Source organism: Rhea pennata, chromosome 8 (assembly GCF_028389875.1).
Source record: "Rhea pennata isolate bPtePen1 chromosome 8, bPtePen1.pri, whole genome shotgun sequence".
Classification (NCBI taxonomy): domain Eukaryota; kingdom Metazoa; phylum Chordata; class Aves; order Rheiformes; family Rheidae; genus Rhea; species Rhea pennata.
The window spans coordinates 28,429,743-28,456,678 of NC_084670.1; the positions used below are offsets into that span (position 1 = coordinate 28,429,743).

A 26,936-nucleotide genomic window follows, 5' to 3' on the forward strand; every position below is an offset into this window, starting at 1 on the left:
ATGAGGAAAGGGACCACGGTTAGAGGGTGAGAATTTAGTCAGCTGTAAGTACCAATTTCTTGGGGAAGCACTTAGAATTGTTGTTTCTTAGAAAAATGCTATGCAATTTATTCTGAAAAGTATATATGCAAGAAATTAGAGGTAAAAATCATCCAACTCTGGATCTGTGCTTAAGGTTAATTAACCTATAAACCTAAAAGTGTTGCATTTCAGGAATAGGTCCAGATTTAGGTGTGATCTGAATGGGGATGCAGAAGAAGGAAGGGCTGTGCAGCTGTACGCTGTGTCCCACGACCTCAGAAATGAGTGCAGAACCAGGCAGTGCTAACACTGGGGCTACAGATCCCTCACTCCCACCCTCCTCTTTCCAGTAAATCTGTGCTTGAGTTTATCATTTATAATTCAAGATTACCATGGAGAAATACAACTCCTTGTGGGACAGGGTTAAGGGTAGCACTGAATTATGATAATTGCGTATTTCCTTAGGCTTGACAGAAACCATGAGTAATGTAAATTAAGAGTCTCAAGCATGGAAGATTTAATTAAACATTTTTAGACCAAGAATTATGCCATCTAATTGAGGCTCCTAACTTACCAGCATTATCACCCTGGTGTCCCATGCAGTCACACTGGTCTGAATCACCTTTTGGAGCCACTTTCTCTTCCCATCTTAAACACTTGACACCTTGAACAACTAAGGCTGTACTCAAGCATTTAGGATTGGGTGGGGTAAAGCCAGATCTTAGCCTTATAACATTACTGAGTATTAAGATTTGGAGTTAATATAATGACTTTCACTGGCTGAGGTGGAAGAGGTACTAAGCATGGCTTTCTGACAGAAGACAGCTGCCAGCCCAGTAACAGAGTTCGGCTAATCTACATACAGGCTTGCTGGTAGGCAATAATATGGACTACTACAGTTGCTTATAAAAACACAACTAATAGATGCATTATATGTTACAGAATAGAGTACTACACAGTGGAAAACAGAAGAAAAATCATCAAAATATGTTTTGACTTTTCTGTAGTAAAAAACAATGTAAATGCAGTTGGGTTTGCACCTTTTTTTTTTTCCTTGTAAGCTGATTTTGTGCACTTGTTCTTGAAGATACGGTCCTGTTCTCTAGGGAAACACTGGCCATTTCAGCCATTTGCTGAGATCACCAAGATGCCACTGTACTGACAGATTCCATCTTCATTGCACTTCAAATGCTGACCTCTAGGCTCCCTAGGTGTGTGTCACAAGTATGAGATTGACAGGATATTAAAGTTAAGCTAATATAAAATCATGGTGCTTTTCCAAACTCATCTCTCTCATGTAAGCAGAAGCATGATGTGTTTCAGTGGTGAACATAACTGTTATTTAATTAGCAGCCTGGGACTACTTAACAGGGAGAATTTCCATTGGTTGTGGCTCTTTGACTGGATTCTGCCTAACCACGGAGCTACAACATATTGTAGCCCTACGTGCAGTCTCCATAAATAAATTTATTAGATTGGTTACACTAGTGGCCTTTGAAACCACCAATGGCTTTACCTAGGTATCTGTAACTGTAATTGTAATAACAACAATTAATATTTTCTGAAGACATAAGGCCAAATTAATCTCTAGTATAATTCTGTTGGCTTACATTTTAAGCCACAAGGATGACATCAATCCTAACTGTTTAGAATTAAGTGATATAGTTAAAATATATATATTTTTTACAATGTACTAATATACAATTTGTAAAACAACAGGCAGAGAAGACCTCTGAAAGTGAATATCTGCTAAAATAATACATTGCCAGGATGCACAGCTGAGTGCTTCTCAGTACCTATTTGGATAAGGGGACAGCCAATCTGAGGTGTGTGGGACTTCAAGAGATGCAAATAGAAAATCTTTATATAGTGGAACTTCACTGACGGGGTTGAGTCAGTATTTTGAATCCAAACTGGATCTTTGGAAAGCTCAGATCCACACCTAGGCCATAGCTCTGTTGATTGGCTCACACAGTGGGCAGAGGAGTATATGGGTATTTTTTGAATTTCACATAATGACCAAATGCAACACTCAACTTTCTGGATCCTGCCAGGCAGTATATATATACCTATCACCCACACTCACACACGTAGCATTTCCAGTGGGCTCAGTGGGAGTACTAATGTAAGTGCTGCTAGAGGACAAAGTAATCTGGCACATGCTGGCCTGTCATGTACTAGCCCTTCAAACTGCTTTTCTCACATCCTTGCTGCACAGTGTGGCAACTCCACATTGAGACTTCTAAGTTATCTGCTGGGACTTCTGAATTTCCATTTCTATAGAGCACTACCCAGTCTAAGCCAGGGTACTGCAGCCTGGTTCTTGCTGATCGCCAAGCCAACTGCCAACTTTGGATGTCAGTCACCAATGTGGAAAGAAGGATTTTGTAAAACAGTGATTGTACCATACGCACCCTTCTTGTTTAAAAACATTCTTTAAAAACTAGGCTTCTGATGAGGAGAACTATAGGAAAAGCTGCCATCCAGCAGGCTTGCAAGAGGGACATGGAAGTGTTGGGCCAACAAAGAGCCTGCATAAAAAAAAACATTGCTTTCCTTGGCCCAGTTTAGCCATTAAAGGAGAAAATGGGCATAACTCTAATTCCAAACAACAGAAAACCTTTTTTCAAATGATACGCCTTAGAAATCTGAAAGTTACAGATAAAAGCAAAGTGCCATTCAGATAGAAGAAAAAAAGAAGCAGACTTAGACACGTGCACACACACACACACAAAGTCAATCCCTCGTTTGACTGTATAGGATTGTGAGCATAGCTATCTGGGTGAATATGTCAGTAAGTTAGCTAATATCAGCTACAGCACAAGGAAAAGTCAAGGCAGCACAGACCTTCCCAAAACATTTAAGACTTCATAAGTAATGCAGAATGGACAGAGTGTATATCAGTAAAATTGGTTACTTGCCTATGGATGTCCATACATGCCACTATACATTGGTTATTCCAACAGTTATCAAGCAATCTGCTTCCACATATTTGGTTAACAACGAATGGCATGCCAGAAACTTCGTTTAGTCTAACAGGGACGAATCTAATGGACGAATTACAGTGGGCCGAGTAGGTGAAGGGGGTGGTCTTCGACTGGAGAGAAAGAAAGAAGAAACATTAAGTGGAAACATTGAGAATGGACCTTTTGCTATAACTACGTGAACATGCACATGCACCTAAGCATTATATTCTTGTGCTCATTTACACTGAAGCACGCCAGCTCTAAGCGTCCACAATAAGGAAGAAGGCAAAAGGTTTCTGCACACTGTGCCTTATTCTCACACATCAGACAACTCTCCTCTCTGGTCAAGTCTGTGAATTCTTTGAACACAATTACCACCTGTGCCATGTAAATGATCACTGGATGATTACTATTCCCGTTTTCTCTGGGGTCATTCCCAGCCTGGACAGCCAAAGAGTGGACATACAGGCACTTTTTCAGAGTAGCCAGTGGGAATCTGGGAGACTGGCTGGAGCAACTTCAGGTGCTTTTCGCCAAAGCAGAAAACATGCCACTTCTTGCAACAGCTACATGAACTGTGCTTGAATGCCAGATATCAATGGCCCCTTTTAAAAATGCCAGCTGTGGTGATGGATTCTGGATTCATTCACTTGTCACTTATGTGTTCATCTATCAACTTCAGTAACTGCTAAGAGAATCCCAGGTTTCTTGAGAGGGCTCAGGGGACCTTATCCCCCTATTTCAAACGGCTGATTCAGCCTAGGCTCCTGTGCACTGCCAAACCCTGCATTTCAGTTTGGGCTGCATCCTATAAGATACTGTGGTACAAGAATTAGCCAGTAGCTGCATAACCCCTGAACATGTTCCACCTGCAGCCCAAGCTGAGCAGGGGTAGTACACAACTCCCCTCCCTTCCTTGGCCAAAGGATGACACAACTCCGCTAGAGCTGTTGACGAATTCTCTCTAGCTAGCTGCTTGTTTGCCTTCTACAGTTTTGCGTGTATTTAGGGTACATCTCCACGGAGCACTTCAGCGCTGTGTAGAGACAATCCAGTCAGCGTGGTTATGAAGATTGCTTTGTAAATACTCTGTTCCACCTGAGCTAGCACAACCCACTGCTGAGCAAAGCCTGTGCGGAGCATGGGGTGAACATACCCCTCCTGCCCTCAGTGCCTGCACTAGCTCAGACAGTTCTGCCTAGCACCACTTTGTACTGTTTAAATATATACCTAAGTGCCTGCTCTTCACAGCCAGTCTGCTCCCTCAGTTAGCTACTTAGCACTCTGCAACAGAGTTTTGTTGATGCAATTTATTCCAATCTCTCTCTTACATAGTCTTTTTGCCCCTCATTAACAGGAAATATTCATGCTCTCTTCATTCCTTAATCCTAATCCTATCTCAGAAGACTGCAAAGAAAATGCTAATCTTCTTTGAACCAGAACATAACATATGAGACAAATTTATACTTGACCGGAAAGGAAAGGAAAGGAAAGGAAAGTGCTAAAAAGCTCGTTTGGCTCCAAGCACATCTTGTACAGCAATATCCTCCTTTAGTGAAGAAATGAGAATTTTAATCCCTACTATACAACAGATACAAAACATTTCAACTGAAGCATTCACGTAAATCAACAAGCTAAAAAAAAGTGAGTGAATTATAATTTCTTCATAGTGTATTTTTCTTACAGAAAAATGTTACTGTGTTAACTATTGTTTCTTAGGCTGCTCCACTGTAGGTCTTCTGGACCCATTTCCGAAATCTGTAGCTTCATAAAGAACCACTTCTAAAGCTCTGCGTTTCTGCTGGGTTACATTAAATTACTCCTTTGTTGAAATGCCCCACACTGCATTGTTTAGTGCTTACTGAGAACATCATATCATCTGTATACAATTTACAAACAAGGGAAAATGCATACAGCTATCCTCCTATCAAATTTAAAAGATACAAGCCCAGCCTTGTATTTTAACACCAGGTTAAATGTAGTGCACTGACTTCAAATGACGTAATTTAGTCAAATTGCCATTTAAGACTAGTTAGGCCAGAAACTAGAGAGCACAGTGGGAAAACATCCTGGATTTAATCAGTCAAGCCGAATCTGAACCACAAATGGGTCTGAGCCGTTTTCTCCTTGAACCTGTTACTACACCTGAACCATTACTCTGAAGTTTTCATGAAGCCCAATCTAGAACTGAACCAGGAAAAAGAAAAAAACCAGCAGACTCTCATACCGCTTCAGAGCAACAACTCAAGCAGAAGCCGATACTCCCAAGGGGCCCCTCTGGCGCGGAGCTGCTGACGCTGCGAGGGTCGGCGGCGCAGCGGCCGCTGCAGCCCGCCCCGGGCAGAGCTGCCGAGCCTGGCGGCTCCCCGCAGCACCGCCAACATTGCTGTGCGGCCCGCGGGCAGCCCTGCTCAGCAAGGGGCCCCGCAGTCTCTGCGAGTACCTTCCGGGGGAGATGAGTGCCTCTTTCTGGGTCCCTGTGCATGCAAGTATTTGCGCACATCTTTCATACAGGTCCAGGTCCGGACGTACGTGAGGAACAGGGCACACTTCTCATTAGCTTCAGTCCCACTCCGGCTCCTCGGCCGCAGGGATGCTGCTCGTTCCCAGGGCAGTGTGGTCGTGTGGGGCTGTCTTTCAGCTCCGTAGCCCCCCGCACCATAGCCTTGGGAGCAGGACTGGCACCCTGAAAATCAGAAGTACCTTCCAGAGGAGTGGCAAATGGGCCCTATTGCCACTCTGGCTGAAATGCCATGGTGATGTGATCCTCCACGTTTTTAACTGGTATCTTTTTTTCCAGAGTGAACAAATCCAAATTGGTTCAGGCTTACTCTGCTGTTAACAAACTGCTATGAGAGTCCAAACTAGAAAAGCAAGATGCCAGTCACAGGGAAATCTAAAGCAATGCTTGCACTACACTACTTTGACTCCCAGCTTTAAATCCTGCAGTTGGTCCTGTGCAGTGGATTTGGTCAACTCAGCAGCTGTTCAAATACAACATCCACAGTGACTAGCCTCAAACTATCTGCAGCTAGGCTTGTCTCTCTCACTCTTGGGGTACTTCTGCAGCTTCTCTCTTGTGATCACACAGGATCTCAGTGATCCAGAAACAACCAGCACACATGGCCAAGATGTGGGAGAGGGGCTGTGCTGTTGTGTTACAGGGGGAGATGCAACTCAGAGAGGACCCTGCATAGTCTGTCTCCTGTTAAATGGCCAGAAGGCCTGGATATGTCCCTGGTGGACAATGGTGATGTCTCACATTTTGAAAAAGAGGGTATGTGAGAGATGTGCAAAAGCACCTCTAGGCCCTCCACTAACAGCCTCGTGGGAAGTCCTTAGTTCCACGTGCCAGTAAATACAGCAAGATGGGCTGTGCTCCTGGATGCTAGGCTGGGGCTCAGTTGAGGTGGCATCTGGGGTCAGAAACCTTGGCTTCACTAGCCCCAAGCACACAAAAGGAATGGGCCCAAGCTGAAGACCAAATCTATATGAGCTGAAGAACAAGCCCAGAAGTTGCTTGTCACTAGCTTTCCCCATGAAGGTGAACAGTCATTCTGTGACGAGTTTTACACAGGGAGCAGAGCTCAGTCGTTTCCGCCCTCCTCCCCCAGGGTCTCAGTCACAAAGTCAGGAAGAGAGGTCAACCCCAAATGCCTCCCGCCTCTTCCCCCCTCTTTACGTGTGGAGCAGTGACTGGAAGAGCTCCAGCAGCACCAAGAGACTTTGGGGGCGGGGGGGAGGGAAGGGGGGAAACCTGGGCATCTAAACTGTCGCCCTGGGATAACTGGACCAGCAAGTCAGCACTGGGCTGCTCCTTGTAAATGCAGCGTGTGGAAATGGCGATGGTATGGGTTCCAGTCCCACCTTCTTTTTTTTTGCTCTGAGCTCATGTGAAAAATGAAAGTCTGAGGAAGCCTAGCGTGATTCCAGCACGATTGCGCTCCGAGTGTGAAGGGCGAGCAAAGGTTACGTAAATGTGCTTGCCAGACCCTCTGAACCGCAGTAACGCAGAGAGCGAGGGCAGCAGGGGGAGCTCCAATCCGCTTCTGGGCAGCGCAAAGGGAAACTGGAGAAAAACAACCTCCCCCAGATCTGTGCTCTGCCCTAGCTGCCATGTCAGTGAGTAAATAAGTGACTAAGCCCAACTAAATGTTTAGTCTGAGGCCAAAAGATGATACTGGTAAAGACAGCAAGGACCGCTTCTCTCTGCTTTATCAGACTGCGATTCCCTCCGCCCGGGGAGGGACGCGGTGCATTAGCTGTTCCCAGGCTAAAAAAAGGCTGGTCCAGATTCATAGAAAGCTCCTGCTTATAAAAATGCCATTTCTGTGGTATTTCCAATTTGGTTATTGTTTCAAACATTTTAACTGCGTTTCCAAGCTTTGGGGCCGAGTCCCACAGCCTGGCCCCTTTAACGGTCTGCGGAGTCCGTTTTTCTTTCTTTTTTTCTTTTTTTTTTTTTTAAAGGGAAACAGTGTTTGCAAAAGTTAGTGCTAAAGGGGCAGGGGATCATAGGTCCCCAGGGTTGAGTAAACGAGTCTGCAGAAAGAATCAGTTCTTCTAACTAGCACATATTAAGCAGACATAAAGAATTTACCAATGAAAATCGCGGACTAAGTATGTATTTAATAACTCCCTGATGTTGCTGCATGGACTCCTCCTTTGAAGAACTCAGTGGGGTTTTGAATGAAGGATAACTCTCATCCCCTCCAAAAAACTTTTAAAAAGGAAAAGTTCTACATTTATTTTTAACATAAGTAGCACACCCTAATTTTTCAGTTTTAAGAGAACTCCTAAAAACTTTAGTTAGGCAAACACAGAGCAAAAGAAACTAAATAAAGCAAGTCTAGACTTAAAATTCGATCGGAAACATATGGGAGCTCTTCAAGCTTTTCTTTTTTGAAAAGTGCTATCACTCCACACGCACAGTCCACAAAATATGCTTTCAGTAAAGCACAGCCATAATTACGCTGGGAGGCCCGGCTTTAAGAAGACAGCTTCTCTTTTCCGAGTGCAGCTAACATACTTCTAAATAAAAGACTTTCATTTCCACTTACATTTTACATTCTTATTTGCTTGTGACACTTGCAGAAGGCATGCACATAACCATATTTTATGATACATTCCTATAGATTTGAAGTTGTAAACAAAAGTCCATTATTCTCCCTCTTTTACGTGATTTTGGCTTTCCTATAAAGCAAGCCTCTCAGAATACCCTGAATTGTCTTTGCAGAATATAACAAGAAAATATTCAAACAAAATCTCTAAGCAGCTTTAAATCTGACTGCAGACAAATGTTATTTTAGGTAAAAATGAAAATGTGGGTGTGAGGCATACAATAATGGGATTAAAGAGTAACATTCTTTAGGCAAGAAATAAATATCATTTCCTCATTCATGTGATTTATTTACAGAGAATAGGTAGCCAATTTCCTAAGCTTGTCCTTAGGACTATTGTAATGCCTTGACTGATTTTGATTTTTATACAGGTTTCACTGTTTCAGTGAGATCCTAAGAGACCTACACAACTTACCCTCTACTTTTCCCCATTCTTACATCAACCTCTGTAACTTTTATATGGTACTTCTTGACCTATATCAGCTTCTGAATTTAGCAGAAAATCCAAAACAGGAATGAAACTACTGTAAGTCATGATGGTCAAAGAACAGAAGTGAGACATGGTTTGTAGGTCTGATCAAGTAGTTCATCTACAACTTGTACCTATAAACTCTTTCTTGATAAGAATAGGTGCAGCACAGCAACTACGGAGACTCAAGGACAACTCAGGAAGAAGGATCTTCACTAGAAGTGAGAAAACAAAGAGGAAGAAAGAGACTTGACACTAGTGACAGAGGTTACATGAAAACAAGAAAAGCAGAAAAAGGATGGTGAGAGGAATAAAGGAGGACTCACGGCCAAGAATGAGGAGGAGTAAGAGATTATGGGAGAAATGAGAAACAGCACTAAATAGTGATGAAAAAAAAAAAAAGTAACATGGGAACACACATCTGAGATTGTCCCTTATCCCAACACAATGGTTCAAGAGAGTAAAAATTTCTTTGATTTGTTTCTGTACTGGAAAATGCCACTTTGTCAAACACAAACTGCTTCTAGTAAGCACACCCAGAGGATTGCTATTGTAAGGCAAGACAGGAACAGATGGACTAAGAGGCAGAGCACACTGTCTGAGGACAAATGCCAGTTTTAAAGTAGCTCTCCAGCGGAACACATATGTATCAGGCTCTACAAATGCATAGAGTGTGTGACTGCACTGCCAGATTATTCAATTTTGTCTGATACCTAATTACTCCCTTTCAGTGAAAGAAAAAAAAATAGCGAATCTGAAGAATGTATTCTTCCGCTACCCACCACTACACTGCAGCAATGTAAGTCTCCATTAATTCCAATACTAACGCTGTTCCAAAACATTAGGATTATTGGGGTTCCACTCATTTAACCTACTATATATTCATAATATGAATTGTCTCCTTTCAGAGGCAAAGGGTTGCAAAATATACTCCATTAGCCTAATTTCTTTGCAAATTAAGCTGAGTTTTCTATATGACCATCATAAATTAACATCTATCACAAACACACACAAACATATTTATCTTTATGTGGGTGTAGCATTTTGGAGTTCGTCATTTTAGGGAATTAATGTGTCATATGGAAAACTCAGCTTGAATAAACAAAGAAATTAATTGAATAGAGCAACCAAGAAAGACTATTATTCTTAACAAGCTGTGTTCTTGTTTGCCCTTCAGCAGAGAACATGTCAAGTAAGCAAGTGTGCAACACATTAGCGGAGGACTATCCCAACTCTTCAGAAACACTGGGTCCAGATGGTTGAGAAGATCAAAACTCTGCTTGGAGGAAGAGGAAGCTGGGAGTGCTGAGCGCATACATTCACAACGCTGCTCTTCCTTCCTCTGTCCACAGCAGATGATGTCAACTGCAGGGCCACAAAATCAGCAGGAGGAACTATCTTGGAATAGTAGCTGAAGCCTTGTGTACTGTTCTGTGTTCAACTGCAATGTTCAGTGTCAGTGAGAGTCATGCGTATCCTGTCTTTAAAGATCGTATCTACTTCTGCCCGCTCTGTTCGTCCTTCTTACTCGCCTCTACTTTCTCTTTGACCTCCCTCTGCCTTTTTATCTCTTTCCTCTTTACTTACCTTGGTAAGAAAGGGAGTAAACATCCTGATTGTCATTTCCAGCTGGACTTGCACCTCTTCTTATCCATGATGACAGCCACTAACATGATTATCAGTGTCATTAATGTGACCATTGAGTGCCCTTTTTTCACTAACGATCCAACACAGTTTGCAGGGGACAGGAGAGTTTACAGCCTTTCAAGCTGCCTGCAGATTCAGAAAGCTTACACTATCACTGCTTACTTTCTATTTACTGTCATATGCTTTCTCTTCCAGCACAAGGAAAACTAGAGATGCCCTGCTATTCTGCCCACTCTTCCAAACATGGCAAGAAATTTCTTATTAGACAACATTGCTCTAGTCCTGCATAGCCTTTATGGCAACCATTATTTAGCTACTCTGTTATGAGATGAAATACGTTCTAGGGACAAAACATATCTTTGAGTTCCTGTCTGTATTCTTGGCAAACAATATTTGCTATTGTTTGACTCTACTTTCCTTTTCAAGTTCAGAGTTGCTAAAAATAAAAACCACTTCCTTTTACTAATAGTATATTGAGAGAGAAAAAGCTAAGATGGCAAAAAAAGTTTTTGCTGAAAATACCTAACAGAATAAATTAGTCACTCATCCAGCTCACCAGCTGACATTCCCAAAGCAAGCTTCAACTGTGCTTGGGGACTGCACTCCTAGCAGTATCTTTATCCTAGAATCACTTCTTAGAACTCTTCTCAGGTTCCTTCTTTTCTTTATTCTCTTTCCTGCATCATTTCCCCATTTTGGGAGATTGGTCTACACTGAGATAGTAATGAGGAGCCATTTCCCAGCCTGAACCACTCTGCTGAATTGAGAAAGTACTTGCAACAGTTCCAATAAAATGGCTTTCTCCTAGTTCACCCGATTTTAAAAACAAATTTTGCTGAATAAGGTTTAAACAGGCAGGAGAAAATATCTCAGGAATGATAGACAATCAAAACTAAGATACAATAAATGGACTTAACCCCCCAAAAATATAAATAATTGACTCTTGAGAAAGATTTGCTCAACTGTCATCAACTGTCACAACCCATCAGAAAATTCCTAGACCACTAAAGAAGTAAAGTGGAAAGCCTGCCTCTGGCTTATTAAAGGAGATGCTGGTGGGAGTTAAATTCAGTGCAGGTAGGCTTAGTACCTAGACTGGGATGACTGACATCAAATAAATTTTGTTTTTTTTGTTTTATCTGACTTTTAGGACAGTTATTTGGGGGAGAAGTATATGAAGGAAAATGGTGAACAAAATCCCACTGCCAGCGTAGGAGAAAGCCACCCTTTTGGGAGCAGTGGTGAACGAAGCTTTTGGAGCAGAAGCGCAGACTCTCCTGTATCTCTCTCACAGCGTTACAGTTCAGGCAGCTGAAGAGCCAGTTCTGCGCAAACGCTGTTCCAAGTTTCTCTTACGATCAGCATTGCAGAGTTATAATGAAACCACAAGAGTTGATATATTGTGATATTTTACATGTTTTTAAAATCTGCTGTGACCTGCTTTCTGGCCAACCCCAACAATATTCATCCTTATTCAGAATGCTACTTATTTTGTTGCTTCAGTTAGGACAGAATCTGATGATGACCCTAGTTAGGCTGACGAGCATTCCTCCACTGTTTTTTTGCACGTGCTAGTATGGTTACCCTAAAGATAGCTAGTGTTTCCAATCGTCATCATGACCACTGGCACCAGGCTGCTCTTAAAAAAGATTGCCTGCTACTGCAGTTTGAAAACTGGATGGAAAACATTAAAAGAAGGTAGAAATGCAAGGAGCAGGAGACAGACTTACAAAGGTGTCAGGGAAGGGATAAGTTGGAAAGAAACCAACATAAGATGGTAAGAAGGAAAGAAGGGAATATATGGAGAAGGAGACAAATGTATTGGGCAGGAAACTAAGTGAAGGGAGAATGTGAAAGAAGATGCAAACAGGATGGGCAAGAAGGGGATAGCGAGGGAATGCCAGAAAGAGGCAAAGACGAAATAGCGATAAAAGGAGGAGTGGAGGACGGGAAAAAACAGATCTCCTTTCTAAGGGATAAGAGAAAATAAATGGAATATCCCGCTCAAAGCAGCCAGCAGCAAAAGGAACATATTACTGTGTGTGCGCATTTGAACAAGAAATTTACATTGGATTGGTAACAAATCACACCGAGGTGTCTTCCCCCAAGGCAGAAATCACAGAAAGAATAATTTATAGTCTCATAAATCTCATGATTTTTGAGTACTTGGATAGGCAGAGTTGGAATCATACTGACTATGGAAGAGCAGTATTTTCAGCTGCGTCGGGCTCTGGCTTTGCAGCACTCCATACAGCTGTATGTTCTTTTGACCACAGACATGAATGGCTTCCTTGTCTCCCTTTAAATTTAGTAGGATTTTGAAATCCCTTCTGATAACACTCTCATCTCTCTGCATGCATTGAGCATTCCTAATTGCTGATTATACTTTCCGACTATAACTTTCAGTGAAGATCATTCAACGAAGGCATACTGACACTGCTGTGGGACAGTGCTGTGCTTGCATGTTCAGACTGAGATCATCAAACTCAGCATGAAAATGCTTTAAAAGTGGACACTTGTTCATCCTGCCAGAAGAGTTTGATGTAATGGCTATTTGACTATTATTTATATTCCATTAAAATATAGTAGCATGTTTTTAAGGCTGCAAGGTCAAACCCTCCGGAGAGAGGAGATTCCCAGGGTAAGGCAGGATAACCCTCAGGCCTTACATGCCTAGGCATTATGACAGATTGTAGTCAGAGGATCACATGCAATTTTTGCAAGGGATCCCCTTATTGCTTGGTGCACAGGGTTAGACTTTTTGTTAGGTCTTTCCAAAGAACTCTGATCCCTAAAAATTCACCAAATAAAACTTCAACTTAATAGTCGGTATTTTGCAATCAAATAACAGAGTACAGAGCCTGGAAACCAAATACCATTAAGCAATGATACTTTCTTTAGTGCTTCTGGCTTTGTCTGGAATTTTCTAACTGTAATTACTATCAAACATAGGTATTTTTCTGCACTGGGGTGGCAGGACTACATAATGATAGCTTATGACATAGATTAGTTACAAGCACAGCAGGTCATGTAATTAACCTCGGTGACATAGGAAAATGTAGCTGCACAGCCATCCCCCCTTCCCTGCTGACTGGCTGCGGATTGAAGCGAACTGCAGGGAGACTGCTGAAAGAGGTGGTAGGCAGCGTATGCGGCTATTCACAAGCAGCATGATGTGAATTCTCTCTCCCCTGCATGCTTCACATTTAAAGATCATGCTCTCTCTGCAGAGGCTGTGTACCAGCAGGTCTGAGCCTCAGAACATACGTGCTCAAAAGTGTTTATTTTCCTGCCTGTGTGAAGAGACGTTGCAGCCCCCCGAGTCCTATGTTTAAGCAGGTACCAAGGTTCCACCTCAAGTGGGATCACATATATCATTCCAGCAAAGTGGGGAATGATCTTTAAACCTTCCTTGGGAAAGCCTTCATGAAGCCACGGTAGCACAGCAGAGCAGGACAGAGAGAGAAGGGGAGCACCCTCCCGCCTCCGCTACCACCCCGGGCCCTGCTGCCAGCAGAAAAACAGTTCCAATTCAATTATTCTCCTTGGGGCAAAGCTGAGATCCCCATTCAGGACATTTAAATGTCATAAAGCATCTGTAGTAGAACTAAAATTGATCAAGATCAGACTTTCTGAACAGGGAGGCAAACACACACCATGGCAAGCTAAAGTGGTTCAAGGGTCTGCTTAAAGCTACCTTACCAAAGCAAATGCACAGCTGCATTTTCTTTTAAAATACTGCTGCAGCCTTTTAAGAGAGAGGGGAAATCATCTAAATTCTGGCAGTGGGGAATATTTCACAAATCATATATGTTTTGGCATCAAGCCCTTCACAAAACCAGGGGCCTTTACTCACAGGCTTTGCTGGGAGAGATCCACCCACCTCAAGTGGGATTAATTAAAAGAGGCATGTATCATGCAAATAGTTTCTGTTTCCTTACAGAAATATTCAGAGCACATAACCCAAAACAGCTTTAGAATCAGAGGCAAGGAAAAAATTATTTCCTGCTCCCCTAACCCCTTTCCTTTCCCTGTACAGTAAGTGAGGAACCGTCAGAAAACACAGAGAGCTCAGTTTCTGCACAATTGTTATGATTAAATGCTAATAAAGTTTGGGGGGGGGGAAGGATTTTTCCAAAGGCAGGGGCTATATCTCAGTAACAAGGTGGCAAATTCTCCAAACAAAACGTGTTTATCATTGGAACAAGATGGTTCAAAACTTACCCCTGAAAATGAGCTTTTTATCTTGCGGCAGAACACGTGAAAAAAGAATGCCTATATTTTCTGGCACATCAGGATTTTCAGCTCCATGTGACAGTGATGGGGGTGCAAAGAAAGCTTCTTTGGAAAGCTAGAAGAACTTTAAAAATACATCTTTCTTCTCAGGAAGCTGAGCTATTTCCCTAGATATGACAAATCCTGACATTTCAAGCAATCATTGCAGAAAATGGTGGTAAAGCAGACAGGGCACAGAGGCTTAGTACAAAAATAAGTCACAGAGAAAGCTCAAGTTTCCACAAGAACTCTTCCTCAAAACCGTTTTTTTTTTTCCCCCTTTTAATATCTCAGACTCATTTTCTGAGTCAATTTCCTACGATCCTGCGAAGACTGTTATTAAAACCAGACGAAGCGCAGCAGAAATTCCAAGGCTCAAAAAAGACTTTTAATAGGCACCGGAGCCTGCCACACTGTCTCCCTCAGGTGATTTCCCCTGCAGCCCCTTCCCTGGGATTTCCTTTCTCAGAGTTTAGTCAGCAGGAGAAACCTGAAGTCTCAGCAGAAAGGCAAACTCTTCCTTCATTCTTAAGCATCTGAGACCTTTATATCTGAGGCTTTCATAGCTCTAAAAAAGGAGAACCAGGATGCAGTCCAGAAGATGTGTATTTCAGACATTTTTTCCACAAAAATGTTAGGCAGTCATACACTCAATTATATATCCAGCTACAGCATTTGAAAAGCACTGACCTCCTTTACCAGCCACTGCTTTGCATGCCATCAGCGGCAGCCATGAATTAAGCTGTTCACAGGCTGCTTACCCGAGTGTCTTTTGTAAGCTAGAAAATCCCTTCCTGATCTCCATCCCACCTATCAGTTTAGCATCAAAAGGATTATCACACATGTTCCTGGCAAGCATTCTCAGGAAAGCAGGATTCGTGCAAAATCCCAGCCAGGCAGGACCACGGAGACGCGCTCATTCGCAAGGCAGGCAAGGTGAGAGCTGCCGGGAGCTACGGTTCTCTCCAGTAGCACAACTGACAACGTACTGGACTTCCCTTCTCTCTCCAGCGAGTGGATTTATTCTCTGATGGCACGGTGGAAACACTGATGCTACTGCCCTTCAGCTCAGACCAAAAATGATCCATCTGGGGGACTCCACTCCAACTTCCACCTTTTCAGTGCAAAGTTTAGTACCCAGAAAGGCAATTTTGCACTTCTCCTCAGTAATCCTAATCTGAGCTAGGATATCCACTAAGGTGGAAAAATAATTCATAGTTGGGCACTGATGCAACACTCTTCATTGGAAATATATTAAAATGTTTCATTCATTTGATATACCTCATTTATTTATTCTTTATAATATAAAGAGCAATTATATTAGAAATATTGAGCCTCAAATTTCAGTTACTAACAGCTATGACATATTCACCTATTTAAAAGAAAGCATTTAGTAGTTTTTCTCCAAAGGCGGAGGATGGTTTTATTTTCAATTACTATATTTAAAATGGAAATGTGCACATTTTTTTTCTGCTTCTATTTTAATCTTCATTTCTTAAAAACTGTTATTATTTCAACGTAACAGTAAATTTATTAAAAACAGAGAAATCCTTTTGTTCCAATGTGGCTAATCTGCCCATGCCTGGAAGTTACTGAAGCCCTTGGAATCAGAACTTTTCACATTTATGAGTGATTAAGAGTATTAGGTCATAGTGAAAATAAATCTTACGGATATTTTATTCAAATATTTTGCAAAAACAAACCCCAGTTAATGCCACATAGAAAAAAATATAAAATATACAAAGCTACTTTTAAAAGAACTGATAAATGCAAAGCCCTTGGAAGTAAAGAAAACAACGCGATCATGAAAATACTGCTCTTTAACCAACCATTTTGTGCTATATGACCTACACCATTAGTCAGCCATGGACTATTCTCAACTGGCTGTAAATTATTTGCACTGTGGAATAAAAGTCAGACTCTGATCACTTTGTTCCACTGATTCTATGAGGGCTTGCTCTTGTTCTCTCCCAGAAGATCCATTACTTCCTCTGGTGAGGACTCAGAATGACTAAAGTGAGTTATTGTACCCAGTGCCACTGTTCTAGTGGAAGAATAGATGACTTTTATCTTTACAAAGCCCTCACGTAGATGCAACACAACAGTGGTTCTTAAGAGAAAATATTTGTTTTTTTAAATGAGAGAAGTTTATATCTTTGCAAAAAGTGGTATTTGTGCTAAAAATAGGTTCCTCAAAATGCTTGTGACTCACTGCAAGGAATGTTTAATTTTGTTTTGGTATAATACTTATTCAACAACGATACTTGACTTTCACACAACTGCAGAATCAGTCTGTTATGCTAGAGGAAGAGAACCATGCCCAGCACCAGGAAGTTTGGATGTCTTACCTGGGGACGCTGGGAGGAGCTCGAGTTGGCCGAGAGGGAACCTGGGGAGGTCCTCCAAGGGCTTCACCACCACTTGGAAATGGAGGCAATGGTCCTGGGCGGAATGGGACAGGGGGAGCCCCCGCCTGAGGGCCTGGAGATGGGATCGCAGGAGCAGGTCCTCTGCCAGATAAAGGTCTGGTTGGGGGATTATTTAATGTAGGTCTCCTCTGAGTTGAGGGACTTGGAGGAGGAGATCTAGTGAAATACCAGAGATTAGGCTCAATAAGTTGGTGTCTTTTTTTTTTTTTTTTCCAGAAATGAAAAAACTTTCTTATATCCGTGACAACATTTTCCATTGCTTGCATAGTGTCTTGAATCTGAGAGGTTTAACAGGGTGCTGAATGAGCATCACATGTATTTAAATTGATAACTCTCTTTTTCCCTTGATTTTTTTCTTTCTTCTGGATGTTGCTTCCCAGGTTTGAATCCCATTTGAAAGGGCTATTTAGTAACACTTCAGATATTTACAAGAACTACTTCCCTTCCCACCAAGTACTGTTCCCTCTGCAGCTGAAGAAAAGATATCACACACACACTTACCTTTCCCACAGATAGTATGCATTAAGATGGTCAGAAATAAACATAAATGAGGTAAATAAAATGGATTTTAATATTAGAATTCTAATAATGTTTTGTTAAGTGGATTTTCTAGGATACAGAGCCTGAAGCACTGAAGTCTTGTAATGGATTGCAAGTAGTGGCCTTGAGGGTAGACAGTTGGAGTTAATTTGCAGATGTAGGTGAGATTACTAGAATAAGGAAAGAGAAAGAGTTGTACTTCTAAAGAAAACAAAACAGTATTTGGTGACAGAAGTCACTAGCTGAAATATCAGCTAAGATATAAGTCCATTGGATGGTCCTCTTAAAGACAGGCATTTACATACACATCCATAGAACATGTATATGTGGGAAAATGTTTTTAAAAAATGAGCATGTAAATTGGACCATACAGAATGCATGCTGGTCCTCATCTGCTCTGGGGATTGTGATCTGGATTTCTGAATCTGGCTTCCTGCTAACACAGTACAGTAGAACACAAAGCTCTTCACATTCTAGGAAGGTCACTGCTCATTGAAACCAAAACTAGAAGCAGTCTTTCCTCGAAGACATTCTTGAACACAGCATATGATATTAGGAAAGACGGCTGGTGGCTTGACTGGAAAAAAATATATTGATATTTAAAGTCCAGCTTGCTTCTGAGATTCTTGGCAGTATGCAAGAAAATCAGCTTATCTGCATGTTCTTCATCTCTTAAGTACTTGAAGCAACTCAAAACATCATCTGGATAACAGCAAGATTTTCCGATTTCCCTCATGAATGTCATTAAAGACTTGGAGGACTACTTGCCCAAAAAGGGGAGTAGGGAGGGAAGCGCTGATGCTGACAACATCTGCCTGTCCTAACTTTCATTGCAAAATGCATATGAAGATCCTTACCTGCGGGCTTGCTGAAGCCAAGAATCATCTACAGGAGGAGGTGCAGGGGTTGACACCGTGCTAGTGCTAATATCACCAATGATTGCTAGAGCTTCCCTAAGTGCTTGGTACATGCGTAGCATTTCATCTCGCCTCTGTGCCTGTTCAGCTGACTCCTCCATTAGAGTGTTTTGGTCCTCAGAAGAATATAAGTGAGCGAGAAGCTCTGCGTTGATAAATTCTTTTACCTATTTCATGAGACAAAGAAACTCCTCATTATTATATTAGCCATTAAAAACACAGTACTGAACAAATACAGCAGAAGAACCACTGTATCAGGAGACAAAGCACAACTAAATTTAATCTGTTACTCCGGGAATACTATCAGATAAAAGAAAGTATAGGTGATACACAAGAAAAGCAGAGTTTAGGAGGAATTACTGTGTTCATAATGTGCCAGATATACCACAGAGGAAAAGAAAGTTACCTGTTAAATGACATGAACTTGAAAGAGAAGACAATACTAGTTGCATGAATTTTCTCCCCTCTAATAAAAAGGGGTTGAATTAGCAGCAGTCAGTTCAATTCTCCATGGCCCTATACAGAAAACTCACAGGGTTACCATTAGTGACAGTTGCTTTCTCCTAATCTCTAAATACTTGGCATGAAGGAGGAAAAAACAGAGATCCCCCAATTATGCTGCTGTTTGTTAAATCAGCTGACAAATATTTGATCATGGAAATGCTGAGATTAGAATATACACCAAGGTAGGCAGCGTTGGTGAATTTGCATGTTTTGCTTATCAAACTTTCTAAAATGTTTTGAGGTCAACAGGACAAAAATGCAATACTTCTCTATGTACACCTGTGTACAATCTCCCTGTGGTTTCACAGTCAGCTTCAAGCCCATCTAGGTACAGGTTCTTCTTACTCCAACTACATCTTCCTGCTACCTTGTTTATGGCAACTCCAGCAGCCATGCAGCTTTGTATTAGGTTAGATCAGGGACTGATCCAGCTGAAAACTCTCTACAGAGGAGAAACACTAAAGAATGTTGAGCTCAGATCCAGGTGACTGTGCAACAGCCTGAGGGCTAGCTGTGGCCCAAGGAAAGGCTGGCACATGCAGCTGAGCAGAACAGATGAAAAAGGATGGACTGGACATTTTGGCAGATGCCTGCATGTAGATGGGCTTAACACATTTATGAAATCACATTCAAAGATTACTCTTCATGTTTCAAAATAAAATGTTTTTGTGCAGTCACTCCACAATGCACTGTGGCTGTTTTTTGCATGTCTTTGAAATGCTGGACATGGTTGGAGTCAACGCTGATCTGTGCCTCCAAGGTGACACCTGTGATTACAATTCATGTCAAGCAGCCTTCCCAATGACTCCCAGGTACTGGCATTTTGGCCCAGTTCTGAGCTGCTGACTGAGAAGTGGATGACAGCCATTACCAATGCTGTCAGATACAAAGTTCCCCTGGGAATGGGAATTTTCACACTTTAAAACATCTCTGTCCATTATTTTCTTAGCAACGGTTACCCTACTGTAGACCATGTCTTTCATCTCTGCCAGCTTTGTGAGATTCTAAATATCCCATCCTTACACATTTAAACTGAAGGGAGAAGTCCCAAAGTAATCTAATTTAGTATATTGATTTCCTGTTATGCCTGCCCTGGTTATAGAAACCTGGGCCATATTAAGAGAGATAAAAAGCTAGAGGTACTCTGATTAAATAAGACTGTGGTAAACAGACCAACTGCTGACCTACTAAATCCTCACATTTGAGATTTTTGTTGTTTTTCTGATCTATTTCTCATGTGGCATTTTGCTCTATAAAGCTTATTTGAGCTGCAGATGCTAGCGATTCTCAAGATTCTGATTACATAAACCTGAGCTGCATTTGGAGGGGCAGTTGCACTAGTTAAACTAAATTGATTTAAAATCTGACAGTTAGACAATGTTTGTGTTCAGACAAGATCAGTAGGAAAGCTGCATGGGCATGGGACCCTTCACTGTCACCTAGCAATGAAAAGAAGGCCAGGAAGGATCTTACAGGGGAACAAAATCATATTGACCATACTCTGCTGTCATTTCCTATTCACGTATGACAGGAGATACATAAATTCTTAGCAAAGCCTGCAAAAATTTTCCATGAGTCTCATGCTGTTTTCCAGTAGATGGTACTGATCAAGAGCCAGAATACACTACTTTGCTTATGAGTGCCAAAAACTCCACATTAAAAACAGATATCATAGTTAAACAGCATCACATTCTACTTGATGAAGTGAGCATTTTAATGGCATCACTTCAAAAAAAAAAAAAAAAAAAAAAAAAAAAAGTAGTCCTAAAATTAAATTAAGGCCAGAGCTGATTGTAAAAGCATTGTTAAACCACAAATATCTGTTTGAGAAAATCAGCCTGTGACAATTACCACGAGATCCCTGTCTGCCACTAGCACAAGACTCAAGTAACTCGCTAGACTCTTCTGCAAGATGACTGCTACTTTAAGGACAGTCCTTTAGTCAGTCTCCTTCCCTCTATAGGCAAATGCACTTTACTAGATAGCAGTAGATTTTCCACAAGAACCACTTTCTCCAGCCTGGAAAGGAAAGGGAAAGTGACACTTCTTCATGCCTTTGTTCTTTTCTAGAAAACAGAAACACAATCATAGGGATGGTTTAAAATGTGTTCATTCATGGACATCAGACCTGCAGTCAAAACTGAACCACAGCAAGCATCCTATATGCTAACATCACTCTGAAACAGGGTGAGATGGGCTTGCAAGGAAACTTCAGCCATCAGCCCAGTTGAGCCAGTGGGACTGACTACTACAGACACCAATGACTCATATGCAAGGACAATTAATTCCTTGATCTTACATTTGCTATTAACATTTACTTTGGAGTTTTCCTACTCAGATAAGACTAATATCAACACTGCTTATAGAGTATACATTGTCTATTGCAAGACTACCCCTCTTGTATAATCTGTGACATCTAGGCACCATGAAATACAAATTCTGAAATGTGCATTTTGTTTTGTGCATGTTTGAATTCCTAATGGTAACTCAATGCAGTTCGTTGTGGTAAATATATTTTCTTTAAAGGTAATCAACACCTACCCTAAGGGAAGAACAAGGATACATTTGGAATACAACAATCTAGGCTTAGGCCTTAAAACATACTTTAGAGACAGCATCTTATTATTTTCTGTACACTAAGTTTAAATCTGATACTTCCCCTGAATTATAAGCGCTCACTTACAAGCCCACAATGGGGAAAGGAAGTTCTAGGAGTACTTGGGAGGTTACAATTGCCATGGAAACAAACTCCTTGGGATCAATTTGTTTCTAGAGTTTTGGAGGCAATGTGATGGGGCAACAGAAAGCACAGAATATGATCATTAAAGCCAGGGGTTACTTTTATTTAACTCCTGGTGGATGGGTTGGACTTTTGAAGACTCCAACACATGCACTGTTTAACAGGACCTACCTTCCCTCACAGCTCCACTGCTTTCTAGGTCTTTGTAGAACCATTGGTTTGGCTTGGCAGCCTTAACTGAAGCTTTTATTTCTCTTCTAAATGGTGTTGATTTTTTAAATTCATATCTTAGCTATTGTTTTTTAGCATGGTATTATACTGCCCATGCTGCACAGAAACATGCACATTAATGTTTTATTCTCATTTTTCATAGTCTTTTAAAAAGATTTGATTCTTTGGCATAAATTCAAATTCTAGGGTTGCACTATAGTTCTTAGTTAACACTAGCAAGTCCAAACACAGGCTATGCGTTATGAGATCAGTTGAAAGAAAGATCATATTAAAAGTATGCTGTTACTGTGTGCCCGTCACCTAGCGTGGCAGACTTTACTAATGGAACAGCTGATGAGATTTAAAATACAAAAATACAAAACATTGCAGTATTCTACTTCTGAATAGAGCATGCACATCAGAGACCCTTAACTTATTCCATACGAGGAGGTGAGTGGCAGAAAATTTAATGTAAATTTTCAAAAGAAACTGCTCACCAAACTCTGCATTTCATAGAACGTGAGCTGAAAAACAGCCTGTTCAAAAGACACTGAAATTGTGCTAAGTCTAAGCAGCAAGTTGCCAGCTGTGATTTGAAAAGAGCAGAAGGAACGTGTCCACCATATGAGTTAAAAATCACTGTTGATTTCAGGGAGAAAAAGGTATTTCCATTGTTCCCATGCTCTTTTGCAAAAACTCAGCCACGATTAGAGCATAATCTGGAGTTTAACTTTCTTAACTCTAAAGGAGTTAATGCATTACGTCTTGCCCTTGTGTGAAAATTTTGCTCACGCTGTACGTATGAGGAAATCCTATTGAAATTTCCTATCCAACCACCTAAAACTCTTAAGTGTAACACAAATTCCACAGGGTTAAATGAGGCCCATCAGACCAAAGCTAAAGGTGGCTCTGAGTCAGAAGTAAGTGCTACTTTCTAATCAGGTTTGCTTTATAGTGTGTTGTATTCGTAACAACTGATTTGTTTGATGACTCAATAGACTACAGAAAAGGTGTCATCCAGAACTAACTGAAGTTGTGCTTTCCATTATTAATTTATATGGCAGTAATAGCAAACTTAGTTCAACAAGGTCTGTTCAGAACTCTGCCAGGAAGTGAAGGTTGATATCCTAGTGCACTGGAAAAAAATGGTATCACAGAGCTATTCCCTTCATTGAATAGCCTTCAGATCAAAGACGCACACAATAAATCAAACTACACCTGCTTTTCGAAACTATAGTGCCCAAGGCTTCTAGATTTATTCCTTAAAAAATGATAACCTGCAAATATAAAAAAAATCCAAACAAAATAACAACTGCCTGAAGGACCCAACAAAAAGGGCTGCAGATTGAAAATGAAGGAAAGACAACTCTGCTCTGCTGCTCTACTGCCTAGATGGAGCTCCCAACCCCAGTTTGTCCTGTGACATCAAAAACAGATGGAAGAAAAGGATCCTTCCTTTAAATAACAATTTATATACTGATTAAGATGTAAGCCAATTCAATCCTATATTGAAAGCACTGTAGCATTCTGGAATAAGGACACAAAGCACTGCATCAGCCTTTTAGAAAGCTGCAGAATTTTGTTATTACTATTACAGAAGATAGGAATATTTTGTTTTAGAGTGCAAAATTTTAGGAGTCTGTTCCCCTCTTTGCTACATGCTGCTGTCACCGCTACATTCAAGACGTGTGTTTCTATGAAAGTCAGAGATGATAGACATGTAAAAATAATTTCAAACTGTGTTACTTACGTTATTGATCATAAGGTGCATGATTGTTTTTGGTATCAAATCTCGGATACACTTGTTGATAATAGACATGTAGGAGTCCACAAGATTGCGAATTGTCTCCACCTGTCTCTCCAGCTGGGGGTCCATTGAAAAATTGTCTGCTTGGCCATTTTCATCATTTTCAGTCTACAGAGAAGCAAAAAGCAAAAGTCAAGTCTTTCAGAATGCTGAAAACTGGAAACATATCAGGAATAATCTGTATTTATATTGTAGTAATCCAGCAACATAAGTCATACAGAGAATGTCTGGAGGTTAAAATATGAGGTACCAGCCTGTTTTACATTAGTGTTTTGCATCATGAAATCTGGGCTTTTAAAGGTTAATGTAATATAAGACATGAATATTTTCAGAAAATACAATATGTATTTCTGCACAACCTTGGAATTTTATATCAAAGAATGTTTTGGTACACAGGCATGTGACAGTAAATGAAAGCCCAATAAATTCTTTCAGATCACTGGGTGCGTTACTTATTATCAAATGTTTTAACACTGAGTTTCAGCCAGCCTGATTTACGCAAGCACTGAGCAGCACTGTAAACCTGGGTTTTGAATTTGACTCTTCTATGAGTAAAAAACCATTCTTGTTACTTAAGGCTGATTCAGTTGCGACAAAATCAGCAGTTCAGCCCCAAACTTGTTAGATGCAAATAGCACCTCTATAAACAAAGGATTTATGATGGATAACAGCAAAAACATCTTTGGTTCCAGCACTCAAGGCTAAGCATAATGTAGGTGGGTTTACATATTAGAGATCTCTCTTTCATTGGACAGAAATAACTTATTTGTATGTAAACAGCTGACCTAATTAAAGAAAATACCACATACTTTAACTGGAGGCTAAAAGGTATGTACTTTACTCCAGTCTGGAGAGTTTAAAAACAAGAAAACAGAAGAAAAAAAATCCTTTTGGCAAAAGCAAACTTCTTTCTCAGGCTCAAGGATGCCAAAAGAGTGGAATTTCAACCTGGAATGTTCCCCAAACTCCAACCTATAATATTTCTCCCTGAAAATTAGGAAAATGAATTAAGCCATACTAGCACAAAATTTAGACTTGTTCTGCTGGTAGCTAAAAACGTAACACGAGGAAATAGAAATTACCTGCAAAAGATAAATAACCTATTAACAAGAACTACCTATATACCAGGTAGATTTATCACTATTAGCACAACTCCATTTAGATTATAGCATTTAGCTAAAATTTGTAAATCTCTAGTGCTTTACAGTTTCCCTGAGCAGTTGAAGTAGGTGATTACATGAAGGTTACAGCTCTTCTCTAGGATATCAAATTAATATAAAAATCTATACTTTTTACATACTGGCTGCAGGATGGGTAGGTGTCAAATGAAGACTACTAAACTGGCTGATATTTCTAAATCCTGAGTGCCTCCAATTTGCAATGCCCAAACTGAGATGCTTTAAAAGATCTTGATTTTTAGCGTGTGGACAACCCACATCTGAAACGCACAAATACTGTACCGCAGCGTGTCAACACAACTCAGATGCCAAAAAGTCACCTTGGAGACCTTGGTCTCAAGCAGCTACACTATACTATTCCCCTTCTCCAGAAAACATGAGCTGCATCAATTCCTAAGCGGTAATAAGTCACATGATGGAGTGAACCTCACTCATATGAAATGAATTTGGTAAGTGAAAAAACATTAGAGCTGGATATGAAACATGTCACCAAAAAAGAGGCTTCTCCTTGCAATGAAAAGCCATCCTGAGTCACCGAAGAGATTCCTAATCTGACCTGCTATTGTGCTCATGCAGAGCACTGGCAGGCACACCACTTCATATTTACTCTTTATAGATGGTGGCTGGATCCGTCCAGTCCAGATTAAATGACCACAGCTGTGATTTGTGAAGTTGCAGTTTTATTAAGAAAGGAGATCTAATATACCATTATATAAAAGAGAAAACCCCTAAACACTTGTAAAAGAATAGGTTATAACAACTTCAAAATTTCACACAGTTTTTAATAATAACCAAATTACTGGACAAACAGCTAATCTAAGGACATAAAAACAATCAGCAGCACTTTCTAAAAATCTTGGGATGGTGAAGGACACAAAAAGAGCTCTTAATGCAAATCTTGTTTTCAGTTCTGTAACACTAATAGACACAGTAACATGCAAACTTCAATCATTTTGTTAGTGTACTTCATAAGCAGAAGAGTCACAGCACGCAGCATTTTTCTTCCCCTCCATGCTTGAAAAGAAACTAACTGTAATTTTCCCTTTGAAATACTCAAAATAAATGGATAATCATGCATCTAGCATATATCCACAGGTTCTAGCTAAACAACTGCAGACAGAAAATGCTCCCTTCCCAGCTCCCGCAGACCTGTCTTGTACTCTCTTTCTTTATCTCTTTGCTGTCTATATAAAGTATAGTTTGTCTGTGTCTTTTTTTTTTCTATTTAAATAACAGATTGCAGTAAGATTCTTAGCTGGCTAATGAGCAGAGTGACAGATGTTTATCATTATCCTCATCAAGGGAACATAAAGTAAAAATAGTAATTTGTCTCTGATCTTTATAGCAAAGGGTAATAGTCTGCAAATATTTAACCTTTTACATACAGGCTCGTAGGTGATATTTACAGAAAGTGGGTAATACTTCAGGAGTCAGTCTCCTGTTTGAATCTGTAACAGAGTTGATTTTGTACTGTTGATTTATTTTCCCTAATTTTGAAAAAGAACAATCTTTCATGGGTTTACAGTGATTTATTATACAAGCTTCTAGCCATTGTACTCTTAATCATTAGCTGCCTCAACTGAAGGCTTGTCATGCCAGGAATCATCTTCATGTTAGTGTTTGCATAACATCCTGAGCAACAGAAATCTTTGCTTCTAACAGATTTATCTCTGTGGTGCTATATACTTATAAAAGTTACCAGGTTTTCTTCTCTAAATGGTCTCCACTTTGTGCCAACAGCAATGTTTGAGAATAAGGCTGCCTGGTAACACTGTGTATGATAACAAGATAGAAGTGGTAGAGACACCTTATTTCATCTACTTTCCAGTCTTTTTAAATGGCTAATTTTCTCACTGAGCATGATGGAGGCTCTCATTTTAGTACAACACACCCCTCAGCCCAAATGCATGCTGCCATGCATTACAGAAATGTATTTGCAAGTTGGTTGCAATGCATAAATCCAAACAAGAATACTTAAAAAACAAAACAAAACAAAACTCGTATCTGTCTGACCACTGATAAAAGTCATTTAAAGACAACACTGAACATTTCAAGACATTATCTTTTTGATGACCAAGCGGTAAGCCCTGTGTTTTCAGCCTACCAAGCATTT

General features: G+C 40.6%; 1 protein-coding gene across 7 annotated transcripts in view; it reads right to left on the reverse strand.

Annotated features, from left to right (window-relative positions):
- Window positions 1–26,936, reverse strand: part of DNM3 (dynamin 3) — a 183,586-nt gene that overhangs the window by 3,061 nt on the left and 153,589 nt on the right. For 4 of the 7 annotated variants that reach the window (XM_062580962.1, XM_062580960.1, XM_062580958.1 and 1 more), the window contains 4 exons: window positions 23,589–23,753; window positions 18,325–18,551; window positions 16,847–17,083; window positions 2,776–3,118 (listed from right to left, as the gene is read on the reverse strand). In XM_062580962.1, the coding sequence (XP_062436946.1) occupies window positions 3,049–3,118; window positions 16,847–17,083; window positions 18,325–18,551; window positions 23,589–23,753 (699 nt within the window). In that variant the 3' untranslated portion in view covers window positions 2,776–3,048. Of the gene's footprint in view, window positions 1–2,775; window positions 3,119–16,846; window positions 17,084–18,324; window positions 18,552–23,588; window positions 23,754–26,936 lie in introns of those variants that run through there. The other 3 variants (XM_062580961.1, XM_062580959.1, XM_062580964.1) reach the window with 2 other exon arrangements.